This window comes from Mesoplodon bidens, assembly GCF_964165515.1.
Source record: "Mesoplodon bidens genome assembly, chromosome: 7".
In the NCBI taxonomy this organism is placed as follows: Eukaryota; Metazoa; Chordata; class Mammalia; order Artiodactyla; family Ziphiidae; genus Mesoplodon; species Mesoplodon bidens.
In genome coordinates, this window is record NC_138164.1 from 89,637,298 (window position 1) to 89,655,714 (window position 18,417).

The 18,417-nt window shown below is 41.4% G+C and overlaps 1 protein-coding gene across 1 annotated transcript in view; it reads left to right on the forward strand.

Annotated features, from left to right (window-relative positions):
- Positions 1-17,515, forward strand: part of ELP4 (elongator acetyltransferase complex subunit 4) — a 233,716-nt gene extending 216,201 nt beyond the window's left edge. Inside the window, exon 10 of the mRNA XM_081241479.1 lies at positions 15,760-17,515. Coding sequence (XP_081097605.1) covers positions 15,760-15,891 — 132 coding nt within the window. The 3' untranslated portion in view covers positions 15,892-17,515. The remainder of the gene's footprint in view (positions 1-15,759) is intronic.
- The last annotated feature ends 902 nt before the right edge of the window (positions 17,516-18,417 follow it).

Sequence of the window (18,417 nt, forward strand, 5' to 3'; positions counted from 1 at the left end):
AAATTATGAAACTTATCAATATTGAATTTTAGGAACCATTTGATGATCTTTTTCCACAAATCATGCTTTCCTTTGCTTTCAATGCCTCGACAAATTTTTGTGCACTTATAATATTAAAGGAATCAAATAGAAATGTACAAATACGTCTATTTCATTTAACTTAGATCTTTAAAATTTAGAGCATTAACCCTACATAACAATTACAAAATCACTTTCCTCCATTAATTCATTTTGGAGCATAAGTTTTCATATACCAAAAGGAACATTCCCAAAGCATACCTGCAGACTCTGGCTGAAATGACCCCAAATTTCAGAGTTTCTACTTGAACCAGAGTGACTCTTCCTACTGCAGTGAAAACTTGAAACAAGATTTAGCCAATTCCATATATCAGGTTGTTGGTTCTTCTGCATTTTGAGGATCTTTCAGACCTCCTTGTAAAAAGATTTAGCTCAATGGTAAAGTTAAGTGGTGGGGAAAAAATCCTCCACATATAAAAGCAAATGAGTTTTTAGATAATAGAGAATAATCTCTATGAGAAATTACTTCTAAATTATCCATGTGGAAATTAAACTTAGCTCTTGTTAACATTTCCGTAGAAATATGCATTTTGATTAAACCAAATAAATAAATACAAAAATAAATCCCTAAAAGTAGGCATAGTCATTTATCTATATACTCACAAATATTTTGCTCTTTTCTGATCATCAGTATTTTTTTCTTGCTTTATTTGCTTCATATCCTTTAACTTTCTTTCCCATTATTCATAGAGAGGTTTTCTATCTAAGACTAAATTGATTCTCTGCATACTTCTTATCTGTGAAGTCACTTCAGCAGAGAGTTACTCTTTGGAGTTAGGTCCTCATCTCTAATCTGTATCCCTCAGCTAGTGCACTCTGTCTGGTGCTGCCCCATCACCGCCCTAAGGCATGTAGAGAGAGGGCTCTCGCTTTGCCCAGTCTGTTCACTGAGCTCCCTTTGAAATTGGTGAGGAAGGAGGTCTGTGGAGGGGAGAGATAGATATACTGGGTGACTATTTGAAACCAGTGTAATTTGTAAATTTGCCGTAAACTTTTAGTGAGAATTGGGGCGGGGGTTTCCGAGTTAACATGCAGAAGTCAAAAGGAAAATGGAAGTTTCATTTCATTACCGAGGGTTCTGATATGAAAGGGATTTTTTCTAAAATTTTACCAAGATTTCAGCAGTTAATCTATACACTTAACGATATTAAAATATTCCTAACATTGCCATGTTATATGTATATTTATATGTATAAATAAACATCACAGTCATATACACACACGCGCGCACACACACACACACAATAGCACTTATCAAATAATACTGCTTTATACCACCTGGCTGTTAATTTAAATTTGGAGCAAGTGAAATATACACCACCTAGGAGAGTGTACCTTTGACCATGAAGAGTGCGGAAAATCACCGCTGTAATTGATACTTTTCATTCATCATGAAAAGTTTTTATACTGTCAGTGGAGAGAAAGCCACATTTCATTTTGTCAAGCCAAAAACATACTACCTAACCGCCTTTGTATAAAAACTAACACAACATGTCAAAAATAATAGCATAGCCCTCAACATACATTGAACTGGTGAAAGCAGTTAGGAACGGTTTGGCAAAGATAAAACGTAAAGTTAAGTTTTACATTATTTTCTTTTCATTCACATTCACACCAGGTAGACTTTGTCAAATACCTATAGTAAAGAAGAACTTGTTCACGCATGCAGAACAAAATAAAATAAGATTAAAAGCTCCAGGAAATCTGCCTGCTTCAAAAAACCATTAAAGTGTGCCTATCCCTCAAGCCTTACAAATGTGTTAATTGTCGTGTTTCAGTCATGTAAATATGTTTCAGCATAAAGTAAGCAAGATTTCCTGTTATAGAAGCACTGCTCTCTGGGGGGGTGTGGGTAGGGAGGGACGAACCAGGACTAAATAACACACTGTAATGAAACCTGCCTTTGGGCAGCACATGCCTCAGTTCTGAATGCCCAGAAATACTTCGCAGACGCTCTGGGCTGCCTAGCAATGGGGATTTCTAATTCTGGCTAGCTTGACAAAGTAAATACAACTATTGAACATAAGGCAGCTCCTAATAAAAAACAACAATTCCCCCTTGTAAACACCTACAGTTGGCCCCATTAAAAATTCTTTCTTCATATCCAGGAACTAGCAAACCCTTAAACGTGGGGATCTCAAAGTAACTACAGAGCAGTTGGGAGATTTAATGCTGTCGACGTGTTGTACATTGCCATTTCCACCGAGCCCTTCATACCCCATCTTAGGGCTTTGTGGAGCAATGTTCTGCATACACTGTAGGGCATTATGCAAGCAAACACATTGGCCATTATGCTCCCAGGACTCATTCATGGACAGCCAAAAGGAAATCAATATATGTTCATACTGACATACGAAAATATATGGTTGAGGGCGTGCTCATCCAGAGCTGCCAATTTGGAGTTATTTAGTGGACTGAAATTAGTGTGATAACTTAAGCAATTATCTGATTTCAAAATTCTCTGATTCCTGCTTTTTCACATGTTAGCATTCATCTCTTCCATTAGCTATGTATCAGTCAGACCTCTGCCAGTCCCTAAGTTAAAGTGCATCTGCTATAGTTTCAAAAATCTCTGAGATTTAGGGATCAGCCTTGAGCTTACACACATATTTATCTGCTAACAGTTTACTGAGTAAGAGGCTTCAGATTATAGTAAAGAGCAAACATTAGTTTGAATTCTAGCAGACAAGAGCAGGTTGGACCTTTTGCCACCTCCAGAATAGTTTCCATATGCTTTAAGAGAAAAAAAGTTCTCATATAATTAGTAGTTTGAATTTATTTCTAAAAGAAGTGTTTTTTTCAAGCTCAACATTCAGATCCAAAAACGGTATATGTTCCTAAAATATCTTACTCTTCTTAAGCCATCGGAGGGGTAGTACCAAAATATTGCTCCTAAAATGTTTCCTCACTTGTCTCGGGTAGAAAAGGGGCCTTCTGGACAAAGCAGGCTTGAAGAGCCTATCAAAACGACGGTCTCTCCACAGAAAGATCTCAGTCTTCTTCCACTTACTGCCAGAGCAGCAGTAGGCCCTAGATCTCAAGAGTCTCTCAGCTTGGCCCTGCTCAAGCTTAATTCAGATTCTATACACTCTGGAGCTTATATGCTCCTGCCTGCATTGTGTGATCCAGAGCCCATACAAGCCTTGGGTTAAGCAGAGTTGGAGACCAGTCAAAAGGTTGCCAGAGTGAGAAACCCTGCTACAATTCAGGAAGGGTGAATGAGAGGGAGTCCGTTCAGGAGATATGGGGAGTCTCATTCAGGCCATGATGCACAACCACAAGATCACAGTGGCCATGTGGGACTTAGCCACCCCATTCCTTTAGCCTTTATCCATCCCAGAGAAGAGGCTAGTGGCGGAGGGGAGGCATCTTTCACAGTTTCTACTGTCCAAGTTTAGGTCACAATTCAAGTCACTTTATTCCAACTGTTACCTAAATGATATATTTTTTTCAGTCCTGCTCATGTTAGAACATGAATGAGAATAAAATGTGCAAAAGAAAAAGGAGAGACCCAAAGAAAAGAAAAAGATACTGCCTTTAGTTTGTGTAGAAAGTACAACTTTTTTTTTTTTTTTTTTTGGTGGTACGCGGGCCTTTCACTGTTGTGGCCTCTCCCGTTGTGGAGCACAGGCTCCGGACGCGCAGGCTCAGCGGCCATGGCTCACGGGCCCAGCCGCTCTGCGGCATGTGGGATCTTCCCGGACTGGGGCACGAACCCGTGTCCCCTGCATCGGCAGGTGGACGCTCAACCACTGCGCCACCAGGGAAGCCCGAAAGTACAACTATTTTAAGGAAAGTTCTCCAGGAATAATCTAGTTTGTTCTCCATCAGTGTATGAAATAAAGGAGGAGAATAACATGACTCCCCATATCTCCAGTGTCTGAAAGTTCAGGAACATTGGAACTGAAACATGGTGGTTTTCTTATTATGATGTAGTCCAAAAGATGCTGACTCACATTTTAAGAGGATTAAACGCAACAAGCCATCCCCACAAACAGCACTCAGAGGCTTTCCTCTGTGCACACTTCACACAGGGCCCAACCCCTCCACCTGGAATCTTCCTGTTGGGCAGGCGTGAGGCTGAGAACCACCGCTCCCCACAGGAGCACGGTGACAATGGGAGGACCCTGTGGGTCACTTAGTGACTAGAATGTCTTTTCTGAATCAAAAGAAAGCAGGATCTAGAACAGTCTGTGTACACCACGTTTTGGAAAATTCTGTCGTTAATAGAATACACGTTTGCAACAACTGTTGTTTTCTGTTACTGACCCACGGCATCCTCCCATTCCCACTGTGCTCCTACCAAGCCAAACTTCTCCTAGCCGTGGCCACTCCCCCCTGTTTGGTGACTGCTCCAGAAAAGGTGCCCTTTTTTTCTGTCCTTCAAAAATGCCAAGCTTATTCCTACCTTAAGACTTTTGTATTTCATTCCCTTTGCCTGGAAACTTCTTTTTCAGGTCCTCATTGGTCTTTTCTGAAAATTTAGATCTTAGCTCAAATGTACTCTGCAGAAAGGCTTTCACCAATTAGAGTAGTACCCCCAGACAGTATCATATCACCATGTTTCATTTCCTTAAAAGACTTCTCACTGTCTGAATTATCTTCTCCATTTGTTGGCTTTCTTGTATGTTAGCTGTCTCTCCTTGTGTTAATAAGTGTCTATGTATTGTCCCTTTCTGAAGTTGTAAGTTTTTTGAAAGCAAGGATTTTGCCTGTCTTGTTCACTATTTTACCTCCAGTGCTTAGAAAAGTTCTGGCACATAGAGCAGTGAGTAAGAATGTGGACTTTGAAGGCAGAATGCCTGAGTTCAAATTCCATTTGAATACCCTGAAGTTGCAACATCACTTCGGTATTTTTCAGACTTGGTTACGTATTCTACAACCAGTTGAAAGGGAAGCTTGGAAGTAAAGTCTTTATTCAGGATGGCCATATATTCCCAGGTTCTTCTACTAAAGGAGGAAGGGAGAGTGGACACTGGAGGTTAATGACAGCTTCTATCAGAGTCCACAGCCCTTCGGAATCCAAATATCCGTGCACAGCCTCTTCCCACACACTTACCTCTTCTTCAGGGGTGAGTGGGGAATCCTACAGGAGAGAAACTGCAAAAATTCTCTGCCCTGGCAGTAGAGGAGTGTAGCCCAGTTTGTAACCCTCAGTTCTGCCCTCTGGAAGGAACTCCTTTGTCCACTCTCCTTTGTATCCCTTTAGAAAGTTATTCCTTGTCCGTTATCATTGATGGCTACGTGAAGTCGCCATTAGAGTCTGTGCCCTTTGGGGGCTGCACAGTTTTTACAACGCACTTATTGATAGATCAGATTTGGGGACTTAAGATTTCTTTAGGGGTTGAATACTCATAGACTCTTGACCAGGCTTGTAGTTTCTTTGGCAAAACAACCCCCTCAAAATTTTATGAGGTTCCGGGTTGATTTGCTTCCCTTTGCTTCCACATGCAAGTAATCACAGCCAAGGAGTTGTCCAGACATAGTTCTAGGATTCAGCTGCAGGAAACAGATCCCATCTAATTATTTGATGCAGTCAGAAAGGTTATACCAGAAAACTGGGAGCTAGTGCAATAATTGGAAGGGCTGAAGGATAGTGTCACCAAACTGGCCTCCAGGGAGGCTACTGCCTCTACCAAAGTCAGGAAGGTGAGGAACTGGCAGACCGCAACTGGAGCTATTCACTGAAAGCACACAGCTCCGTGGCTGCAATCTTGGGGCAAGTAACTTCCCGCTGCCACTGCTGCCAGTGCTTCTTGGCCCCCATCAAGCAAGTCACTGGACACTGAAACACTGGACTGGCCTCCATTTCTACAGCTGCCTCTCTGCTCCCATGAAGCCTATGAAGCTGTTGACTAGTCACTAGAATGCAGAAAAACACAACAACACCAAAAACTGTCCCTGCAACAGTGCTTGCCAATTGCAGCAGTAAAAGTAGCAAGAGGAGAGCACCTGCTTCTCTTCCACCTTCTAAATAGTACAGCTGCGTCTAACTGGATGAGCCTAATTCACACTTTTCCAGCCTCTTACCTGCAGGCAGACACACCACAAGGCAGTTGAAATGGGCACATGTCCACCACAACTCTTACCTTGTAAGACCTGAGTCTTATTTTCTGGCCTCTCTGTTCTACCTATACCCATCTCTTTCATCTTACTTGTAACTAGCTTGAAGCCATCTGAAATAATTGACTTGAGAGGGAAGGCAACACCCTTAATCTGACTTTTGTCTCTGAGCCGGCCCCCATTTTCTGGCCAGCCTCTTAATGAGGTATTTCACCAAGGCTTAGGGGCAAAGGCATCTGTGAAGGTTGCCTGCTCTGGTGTGCAATTGCAGAAATAGCTGGGTTTTTTCAACTTTCTGACATCCCGAATTACCAAGCTTTTACTCACTTTAAGTTGTGAGCTGCAGGCAGGGCATTTCCTTTAATAGAGTTGGAGTCCCTCTATCTCTTCTTGCATATTCTATAGCTCTAGCCTACGTTCATTTCTCTTTTGTAAATAACTTTGCCAAAAATGGCAAGAAGTCACTAACACAGCAATATCCTGAATTTCTCCAATGTTTCAACCAGAGCCACAGGCCTAACAAGGGTAGTCAGCTTTCCAACCTGTGATACTGACCTCACTGCCCACCTTCCAACCACTAAGCCAACGTAGATTTTTCTTTTTTTTTTTTTTTTTTTGTGGTACGCGGGCCTCTCACTGTTGTGGCCTCTCCCGTTGCGGAGCACAGGCTCCGGATGCGCAGGCTCAGCAGCCATGGCTCACGGGCCCAGCCGCTCCACGGCATGTGGGATCTTCCCGGACCGGGGCACGAACCCACGTCCCCTGCACCGGCAGGCGGACTCTCAACCACTGCGCCACCAGGGAAGCCCAGATTTTTCTTTTTTTTAAACATCTTTACTGGAGTATAATTGCTTCTCGATGGTGTGTTAGTTTCTGCTTTATAACAAAGTGAATCAGCTAACATATATATATGGAATCTTAAAAAAAAAATGGTTATGAAGAATCTAGGGGCAGGACAGGAATAAAGACGCAGATATAGAGAGTGGACTTGAGGACATGGGGTGGGGGAAGGGTGAGCTGGGATGAGGTGAGAGAATGGCATGGACTAATATATACTGCCAACTTAGATTTTGATGGTAGAACTCGATCCATTTTTCAGGTACCAAATTCTCCATAAGGAGGATATAGGTTAGGCTGCTAATTTAAGAAATTCAAAAATGCAGTGGCTTAAATAATATGGAGAAAATACCCCATAAAAGCTCAATTCAGTGACCCAGGGCTCTTTTGGTGTCAGGAGACCCTAAACTAATTCTGTGGTTTTGCTATGCCCTCCTCAGCCCATAGCTTCCGTTTGATGGCCCAGGACAGCTGCTTCAGCACCTACCCTCAAGTCCACATTTCAGCGAGTGGGAAGAGGGAAGTTTGGCTTGTCCCTAACGTTGTGGAGCCTAGAACAGGAATGCAAATAAAGGACCACATTATTATATGCCTCAATATTTAAACGTTATCAAGCCAAAAAATCATTAAATAGGCTTTCCCTTCCTTGCTTCACAAATATACCTACCTGGAGAGCCAAGTTTAAATTTAGGATCAGGGTTCTGCTCCAGAACATGGAGACATAGGAAGAACGGGCCTACAGCCCATCTCCTTTCTCTCCCCACCCCTGTCTCCTTCCCACACACAGCGGGCAACGTGATTGTGCTTGGGGACACCCAGCCTTCACATCCAAAATCTGTCCACAGTCCCCACAAACAGCCACCCCTTGGCTCCTGCTGGGGCCCCAGGGTGTGCCCATAGACAACACAGTTCGCCCACGGTGGACAGACCTGGGGAAGAGACCTGTGCAGGCTTTGTGGCCATTTGCGCAGGGAGTTCCGAGGTTCTGAGTACCCAGAGTGTGTCCTATAATGAAGGGTACAGGCTCTAGATGGGCACATCCCCTTCGCCCTGTTAATTCCTCACCCCATGAGGAGGCGTGGGTCAGGGCCCAGGGCGGGGGCCCTCTTGCTGGGGTCGAATAACGATGCCAAGGGAAAAGGGAAGTAATTGGCACCTCCCCCTCTCTAAGGATCTAACCTTGAACTTAATCATAGCACTTCTGCTCAAGATGAAGCAACCAGAGCTTCATCACTCAGCCTCAGCTATTGGCAAAGGCAGCTGGGGAGCGTGGCCTTTATTCTGGGAGGCCGTGTGTCCCACTAATACTCAGAGATTCTTTTACTCGCTGCAAAGGAAGAGAATAGATATTGGAAGTAAGCTAGCAATCTCTGCCACAGACACATGCCTTTTCACAAATCACACTTCTGTTTAGACAAGTGAGTTCTTCACAATCTGCTTTCAGAGAGGTGAGTTTGGAGGCAAGACAATACTGTCAGTTATAATTGACGGTCAGAATAATTGCACACCTGAGCATTTTTCAATGGGCAGCCAATGTGCAACGTTCCAGCTCTGAAATTTTGTCTAATTTTCAGATCAATCAGGAAGAACCAAATGAATTTTTTTCAATTCAAAGGATATAGTATGATTATGACATTCAATAGAACAATTTTAATCCAAAACCCTGGGGATGAATTGGATCTTAAACAAACAAACAAAACTGAAACCTAAAACCTGACCATGTTTTGGCAGCATTTCTTCCAGAAATATTCGGCTGCTATCAAACATACACTTATCAATCCAAAAGGAGCAAACATATGGTTCTGGCATGATTTCCACTGCCCTACTCATATATAAGAGTAACAAAAAATTCACCAAAATCAGGCAAATAAATGCACCTTCCACATTGCAAAATTTTAGCCAGATATAGAATAACTACAATGTAACATTGCATTGTAATAATGTAATGATTATGGAATAATATAAATGCAATAATATAAAAATATAATAATTATATAACGGCATATAACACTGTGCGGGCTTTTTGCAAGTTGAAATAACACTCTGAAATCTTGTGAAGAAATAATAGTGATGATGAATAACACATCAAAGTCTGCTTCATCTGGATCCTTCCCTCTACCCTCCTCCTAGCGCCCCCCGGAAGGAAATCAGTCTCTCCACAAAGGAAATATATCTCCTTTTATGATATAAGAGAGACTCTGAGCACTACTTTAACCCCTGCCCTCTGGGCAGGTGGGGGTATCAGGTGTGCATTTCCTTGGTCAGAAACTAAGTAGGGAGCCTTCCGCCATTAGCAGAAGCTCACACACAGAGTGAATGCTTCGGGAGGGTGATCGTTTTGCTATGGCCCTTCTCAAAACTGTAGCTGACTACTAGTTGTCTCCCAGTATCCATTTGCTCCTTCTTCCAACATTTCCCAGCCTCCCTTGCAACCAGGTGTGGCCATGTTTAAGTTCTAGATGCGTATGGAAGTGATGTGTCCAACTTGCAAGCCTTCCTTCATGGCCCCTGCTTCCCACCAGCTGAGAGAGAGCAAAAAGATCAGCCTTGGAGCCAGAAGTGGGAGCCACTTGTTGAGGATGGCAGACCAGTCCTTCCAGTTCAGCATTGCCTACTTCTGGCCCGTAAAGTGGGGGATAAATAAACTTCTATCTGTTTTTTAGCCGTTTTTTGAAGTGGGTTGGGATATTTCTGTATTGCAGCTACTTAGCCTATACTCTAATTCATTCCCTACCATCCAGAGCAGTGCCTCATAACACAGAATATGGCTACAGAAATCAGCAAACCATACTCCAGGTTAGGGCATCGCACAGCTCTTGAAAAAAATCAATGGAGTGGGATGGCAAGTCTTTTGTGCATTGGTTTCCTGCCCGTGATATAAAGAAGGGGAAATGCTTTTAAAACTTGAGTGGAGAAGCTTCATCTTCTGACATTTCTTTTGTTATTGCGTCAGCATTAAATACATGTGCAACATTGATTTTTTTTTAATAAATATGGGCTTCCCTGGTGGCACAGTGGTTAAGAATCTGCCTGCCAGTGCAGGGGACGCGGGTTCAAGCCCTGGTCTGGGAAGATCCCACATGCCGCGGAGCAACTAAGCCCATGCGCCACAACTACTGAGCTTGCACTCTAGAGCCTGTGAGCCGCAACTACTGAGCCCACGTGCCACAAATACTGAAGCCCGCACGCCTAGAGCCCGTGCTCCACAACAAGAGAAGCCACCGCAATGAGAAGCCTGCGCACCACAACGAAGAGTAGCCTCCGCAACTAGAGAAAGGTTGCATGCAGCAACGAAGACCCAACGCAGCCAAAAATAAATAAATTTTAAAAATAGATAAATAAAAATAAATAAATGGACCCCAAATTGCCTCCTTTACACAGCCATGCATATTTTTACTGGCCCAGAAGCCAGGTACCTGACATGCCCCATTTTCACTATTGTCTTACTAAGTATGAGGGAAATTATTTAGCCTTTTTAAATCTTCCCAGAAGCGGAGACAATGACTGCAGTTTCCTTTTATATTTATATTTCTTTACAGCACTGCAGTAGAGGGCAATGAGTAGTAAATGCTCAGACTTAGTGATGAGACCTGCTGGCCAAGTCCAATATTCTGTTGCTGTTGCTTACAAATACGTTTTTCATTAAATTTGTAGATTCATTTCCTTGCCCTAATAAGCTCACTTATTTTTATCTTTCCCAAAGGTATTTTTATGAGCCAACTCAAATGCCTTCTTGAAGCAAAAAGAGGTAGAAATAAATTTGTGTAGTACTTAATAATTCACAAAACACTTCATATCTCATATGATCCCCATAACGATCTTATGAGGGGAGAATTATTCACTTGTGATAGATGAGGATACTGAAGCTAGACAGGTGAAGTGACGTATCTGAAGTCACATTGAGAGCGAGTGACAGAGGGAGGTATTAAACTGTCACTGGCTGCCTCTGTGAAGGGACCAATGTGGAACCTATGTGTTCTAAGGTGTTTACAAGTTTTAATTTAAATTGATTGTGTTTTAAAGAAAAAAGAAGAAAACTATTAGGAAGTATTTTGAAATATTAACTCCTATTTCTGGGATTATGAGTAATGGAAAGTTTGACTTTTCAGGAAATGTCATAAATTTTAAAGAATTAAAACAAATATTCATTTGCTAAGGGTTAAAATGTACTATATCAATTGTTTTCAGAAAACAAACAGTGCCTGGTGGTTTGGTCTTGGCAAAATATGAAAAATATAAATTGATTTAACTTATTTTAATGGTATTTACCCGCAATTTGTCTCAAATCCAGGTGTAACCTAGATTCATTATCTTGCCCCTTCTGTCTGGGAACTGTGAGTGCTGAGCACACGTCTGGCAGGCTGGGAGAAAGGGAATTAGGAAGAGAACTGTGGAGCCAGGAAACCCAATCCTATGTACAATCAGTAGAGTTGCTGACTCAAGAAGGAACAAAATATAGTCAGTGGCTCAACCCAACAGAGGGACAGAGAGGTAGGCAGAGGGGGAAGAATCTCGGTCCAGCTCAGCTTGATACTCCCTGGGGCCACAGAGCAAAGCACTTCCGCTGCTACTTCTTTATTACGACCCAGGCCTTCCTATGAGGCTAAGGGTGCCTTTTGGCAGGAACTCCCCTAATCCGCCAGGGCATTTTGTCAGCCTCGCTGTTTCCCACCTTGTAGCACTGAAGAAAAGGGACCCATTAACGCAGTGGGATGAATCGCTGTAAAGTACATAGGCCTCTGCGGAACCTTGGGAGTTGTCGCACCTTTCCCAGATCCCTTTGCCTACATAGAAATCATCATTCTAGACAAGGCATTCATGGAAAAAAGAGGCAGGCAGTCAGCCGGACAAGCATCTCCTTCCTCAGCAGCACAATCCCTTCCTCCCAGAATTTGGGCAAAGAAAATCAGGTGGAAAATTTTTAGCTCAAGATGTAAGGTAGGGCTTCCCTGGTGGCACAGTGGTTAAGAATCCGCCTGCCAACGCAGGGGACACGGGTTCAAGCCCTGGTCTGGGAAGATCCCACATGCCGCGGAGCGACTAAGCCCATGCGCCACAACCACTGAGCCTGCACTCTAGAGCCTGCGAGCCACAGCTACTGAGCCTGCGCTCTAGAGCCCGCGAGCCACAACTACTGAGCCTGCGCTCTAGAACCCATGAGCCACAACTACTGAGCCTGCGCTCTAGATCCCGCGAGCCACAACTACTGAGCCTGCCCTCTAGAGTCGGCGGGCCACAACTACTGAAGCCCGCACACCTAGAGCCCATGCTCCACAACAAGAGAAGCCACTGCAATGAGAAGCCAGCGCACCGCAACGAAGAGTAGCCCCCGGCCCCGCCCCCGTCCCCCACTCTCAGCAACTAGAGGAAAAACCCGCGTGCAGCAGCAAAGACCCAATGCAGCCAAAAATTAAATAAATGGATAAAATAAAATAAATTTTTAAAAAGATGTAAGGTATGTTTTTGGCGCTGGCCTCAGAACCCCAGGTATAAAATGAGAAAGATGAGTACCTTGATCTGGTTTACAAGATTGAATCTCTACAACATTTTTTGATAGTCTTGATTTTTACTGAAACCATTACCCAGTGCAACCTCAAGGTCCAAACGTTTATACCCCCACAGCCTTGCAGTTTTGGTCTAAAGAGGTCACCATACTGTGTAGAGTATCTTACAGCACATTTTCTCAGAAGACAGATCTGGGGTACAGCAGCATCTGAACGTTTACGTGTCAAGTGTGTAAATGCTTTAGAAGCCTCAAAGGGAAAATGCCTGACACACCTGGCAAGCCTGGAACCTGATCTCTCCTTCTTCCTCGCTGCTTCACATCGCACTGACGTGGTGCACGGGGGAGGCTTAGAAAGGGAGAAAACAAAACCCACTGCTTGAGAATTTAGGCTGCAGAGTAAGCTCGTTCGAGTAATAATCAACAAAAGCTGGCAGAATCACACGTAGATTCACATGTTTCCAAGAGCCATCCTTTGGCTTTTTTCAAAGGACACGGGTGTGCAACTAGCTTTTACGGTGTGACATTTGGTTAGAAGCATTTAACCACATCACCCCAAATTTTTGTGCTCAGAAGTTACACACGAATGGTATTTGACTCTTCTTCAAAGCCATTCAACCTGAAAGATTTCCAAGCATGTCACACGTCACATTTAGCTACTTTTGCTATGAAGGGCCTTCCGCCAACTGGCTCACACTCATTGCCTAGAGAAGCAAAGGAAGAGACATTTTTAGCAAATAGGTAAGCTCCTGAAATAAATGGTATTATGCTGGTTCTGAATAAACTACACTAGTTTCCTCATTTGGATTGTCAGAGCAGTAGAAGCCTTCCACCAAATGCATCTTAGAGATATATCCATTCCACCGTTAAGCAAATCACCATTTCTGTATGTCAGAATCCAGTTCAGTATTTAACACCTAGCCCATCTCGGTGACGCTTTTTCTGGCCCCCTTCCCCGCAGCACGATTTCTGCTTTGTCTCTGCCGTTCTTGTAGACAGAACTTGGACTGCTCACTATGAGGGTTACCTGTGTGCTTGCCTCATGCCTGTTACTGGATTGTAAGGCAGCACGGAGTGTGGACCGTGCTCTGTTCACATATCTTTTCAGAATGCTTTGCTTCGAGTAGATTCTAAATATTTGTTGACTCTAGTTGATTTCCTAAACGGCCTAATTACCATCTGACCTCATCTTTGTGAGGTCCCAAACAAAAGTACACACACACACACACACACACACATAAGGGTTTTTGTTTGTTTGTTTTGTTTTGTTTTTGCGGTACGCGGGCCTCTCACTGTTGTGGCCTCTCCCGTTGCGGAGCACAGGCTCCGGACGCGCAGGCTCAGCGGCCATGGCTCACGGGCCCAGCCGCTCCACGGCATGTGGGATCTTCCCAGACCGGGGCACGAACCCATGTCCCCTGCATCGGCAGGCGGACTCTCAACCACTGCGCCACCAGGGAGGCCCCCACACATGTTTTTTAATGGTGACTTTTCTTTAAGTTTCAGAGAGCCTTCAGGTCATGCATATACCCTAGTCATTTTTCCTTTGCTTATTAGCAATTACTACAAGATCTTAAAGAAACATTTAAACTCAGCCATATAATTAAATATCTCTTCCCCTCCTGCTTCCTCACATGAACATTGATAGAGTTAAAACTACTGCAAAGACATTCGTGACCTCAGACTTTAGAGTCATGCATGTCTTTTAGATTCCTTCCTGAGCCTTTCACGCTTTCATTTCTACCTGAAATCCTTTCTGAAACTAGGGTATGAAGAAACGAAAGAATTGTTTAAAGCAAAGGCAAAATATGTCTTATTTGAGTTCTTTTTTATTATTCAAGAAATAGACATTTAATGACTTCAGTGACAGGATGGGTGCTAAGCATACAAATGAATAATACTATATTTATATTACTGTATCGATATTATAGCTTTTCTGGACCTTTCTGACATCTTTGTTGATCACATATCTATATAATAGTGTCTTTCATCCTAGATATATTTGTACCAGCAAACTGAAATCAAGGAAGAATGTTTTCATAAATTATTTTTAATGTTTTAAAATGTTTTGATCCTTGCACACAGCTTGTGTTTACATGACAATAAACAAGCCTTTTATCAGGAAAGAAACTAGCCAGAACATATGCTGGTGGATCACAATATTTTGACCCCAAAAAAATGGTTTTTCCCTTTCTCATCTTGAATTTTTTTTATTTTTCATATTGAAGGGAGTTTTCAAATGAAGGGTTTTAGGTAGGTTGTCTCCAGGTCAGTTCACCTCATCAAGGCTTTCTTAGTCATCAGGGGATGACCCCATCCTGCCCTACTTACCTTTAGCCTCGCACACCCACTCTGCCTCATGCAAGAAACATGTTCCTTTGAGTTTGGATTTTTATGAAACCAAATCGTGTGGTCTGGGAGCACTGATAGTTGAAGGAATTTGATAGAGATCCTTTTGAAAACCAAAAAAGGTTTTTTGAAATATGAATATTTCTCCCTAATTACAGTAACTGTTTTGTAATGATGGTTGGTTAGTGGGTCTCCTTAAATCAACCTGTATCTGCAGAAAAACAGTTAGGATGGAGAGGTGTTCAAAGCTACACTGTATGTTTGAAAACATGACCCAACATGATGCACAGAAACTACCAAGACCTATAGCAGATGTTATGGCTGACTTACCTGGGCATATGAAAAATACTGACCCTTTGATTGGTGTTTTTTTCATTATGTCAATATGACATTTGTCTATGAAAATCGTAAGTTCCTTAAAGAAAGTATAGCCTTAAAATAAAAATCATCAGGTCAACTTAATAGACAAAGGGAAACAAGCATTTGTGGGAATCCATAATTGCTGAAAAGCTACATTCAGTTGAAAAATAATACCATCTTGGAGCTCTAGCCAAAAAAAAAAAAAGCCAAAACACAACCCTGCCATTATTATGTGATATTTTTAAATTATGCTTTTATTTATGCACTTACATGTTTTCATTTCTACCTAAGGAAGAAAAATCTTAATACATTTAGGTTTGGACTCTGGAAATGTGCCACTCATATTCCTGGTCCAGTTTCTGTAATGGCTACAATTTGTAAAATCTAGTAGGAATAAGATGTGATTATATTGGGCTTCAGTCTGAAGAATTGTTTTAGCAGGAATTTTATATGCAAGACTAAATGCTGATCAACAGAGCATAATATTGTATTCTGAAGTGTGCTGGCAAAAGCAAAATTAATTATTTCTTTTCTTCTTTCTTTCCTTCCCCTGAAATCTTCTGCCATAGCGACTGCATTTGCCTCCAGACTTGTCAGACACGGTGAGCCGCTCGAGCAAACAGGATCTGGCAGAATCCGCCAAGCTGCTGGGCCCAGGCTGTGGCATGACGGCCCAAGGCAAGAAGCACCTGGACTTCTAGTGATTCCTCCTTAGTGGTTGATGCAGAATTATATGACACTCTAATTATGATTGCTAATAGCTTATGTAAATATTTTTCTTAACGATTTGACCTCCAATCCTTGAAAAACAGTTAGGATTGCAAAATGAGGCCACCATTCTTCGTTATTTTAACCAACTTTCTATACAGAAATAGTACAGCAGAAATACTTTCACTTTAAATTTTGTTTTATGCTATATCTAGAGAAAAAAGATTTTTTTTTTTTTTGCGGTACGCGGGCCTCTCACTGTTGTGGCCTCTCCCGTTGCGGAGCACAGGCTCCGGACACGCAGGCTCAGCGGCCATGGCTCACGGGCCCAGCCGCTCCGCGGCATGTGGGATCTTCCTGGACCGGGGCATGAACCCGTGTCCCCTGCATCGGCAGGCGGACTCTCAACCACTGCACCACCAGGGAAGCCCCAATAATTTTATTTTTAAATAAAAGCAAATCAAGATGCCTTACAGTGGTCATTAGTGTATGTGTGTTTAAGGCACTCAGGTCATGGTAAAGTGCATGTTACAGCAGGTAGCATATAAAACATTATGAAATTCAAAATTATATATGAAAAACGTATTTTCTCTTCATTTCTGAAAAAGCTCCCACCAAAAATGCTAAGGTTTTTTTAAGAAATGAAAAAATTTGTTTGCTAATATATGAAGACTAAAATAAAATGAATTTGCATTTATGCATCCTGTTATGAAATTGATGAAGACAAGATAGTATTTTGGGATTAAGACTCCATTAAAAATAATTAGTCTGCCATAGTAGTTAATAAAGAACTTGAGTGATAGAAAACTTAGACAAAGAAGTAGATGGTCTCTGTTTAAACAATGGAAGTCCACACTGTGAAATTATGTCAATAGACATAATTCAGGATTGAAATTCAAACCGACAGCTACATTCATGCTAGGATACTGGGGAAAAACATGTATTGAAGCTTGGTGAGAGATTTTTACAAAACATCGGTCTGAGACAAAGTATAAAAAAGCTAACTCAGATTTCCATTGCATCAGGTAAAACCCTTTGTTAATTATGAACATTGGTAGGTGTGTACATTTATAACAATATAAACATGTCTTTGTGGATATATTGAACTCATTTTCATATGAAATACTAGTTTTTTGAATCATAGTTCCATATTCTCAAAGCTTTTGGCAAATAGTAGACAAAAAGTAAAAGTTAGAAAAGTAACTTGCATATTTAAGTAAAGGGTCTCAGTTTTTTAAAAAGCTGTTTAACATCTGTTAGGAGAAACTGAATTTTCAAGATAACATTTCCAAATATATTAGCCTATCTTGAAGCAGTTATATCTAGCATTTTTGAGCAGTTTGCTTTTAATATACCACAAATTATACTTTATTTGTTCTTGACAACATTGCGGAAAACAAAGCCTAGGTTTTTAAAACTGTCTAACCGATATGATGAATGTCAGTCACTTAAAAAAAAACCCACTGTAGCATAAACACATACTGTATACAGCTTTTATTCAGAATTAGAATAATTGAATCAGTGACAGGATGTCAAATCTCTCCATCATATCCTGTCACTACCAGTTTATTTTTTGTGATCAAAATCAAAAAGACAACTATTTTGTCACCTGCTATTTCATTAGTACTAAAAATCAGGTTTCTTCTTCTATTTTTTTAGAATGTCTGGTTTATTTTTTTCACTTCTTTTAATTCGAAAGACACAAATTCTTCCCCATTTTCTTTTCAAAATAAAGTTTAAGAATTGATCTGTCAGTTAAAATTAAAGGGCTTTCACATTAAGCAAAGGTGCTTTTAAAATGTAAAGCAACTTCAAAAAATCAATTTAGTCCATAGATAATAAATAATATGCAAATACTCCACAAAAGCTTTGCTATGTCCTTTTGAAAGCATTATGAACAATCTGAATAAGCTCAAGTGAATATTTTAGTCGGGTTATTATTTTAATAAGGCCAACCTTTTTCTTACCGTGTTGTGATTCGTTTTACACAAACACACAACGGAACAATTACGTAGCATTTGACTCTGAAAAGGAAATGTGAGGTCATCGGATATGAAAATTGCTTGTCAAAGATACTTAGTAGGTCATTGATTTACTACCCTAGCTACCATGTCTATAAAATTAACAGCCAATTACTATTTAGTATATGCTTTGCAAATAAATACTCTAAAAATTGAATGTGCATATTTGAACCCTGATTTTAAATATAAAAGAAACTTAAAACTCAGTGGAAGTGCATTTTGAACAATAATAGTACCTGGGCTTTCCAAAAATCAGATTCAAGTACTTTGCTGGTCTGATTCACCAGGCAAGCTTTGTAAAAAATAAGCTACTGTTGAGGGATGTATATTTTTGTTTTGCACTGATAAAAACCCACTCTAAAAATGTGTTTTCTTTCCTTCTGGAAACATCAATTGTCCATATGCTAATAACTTACTACATAAAAATACTGGTCCTCAATAATGCTACTGTAGGTATACAAACCATTTTGGTATGTTGTGAAATATGCACTCTCTATT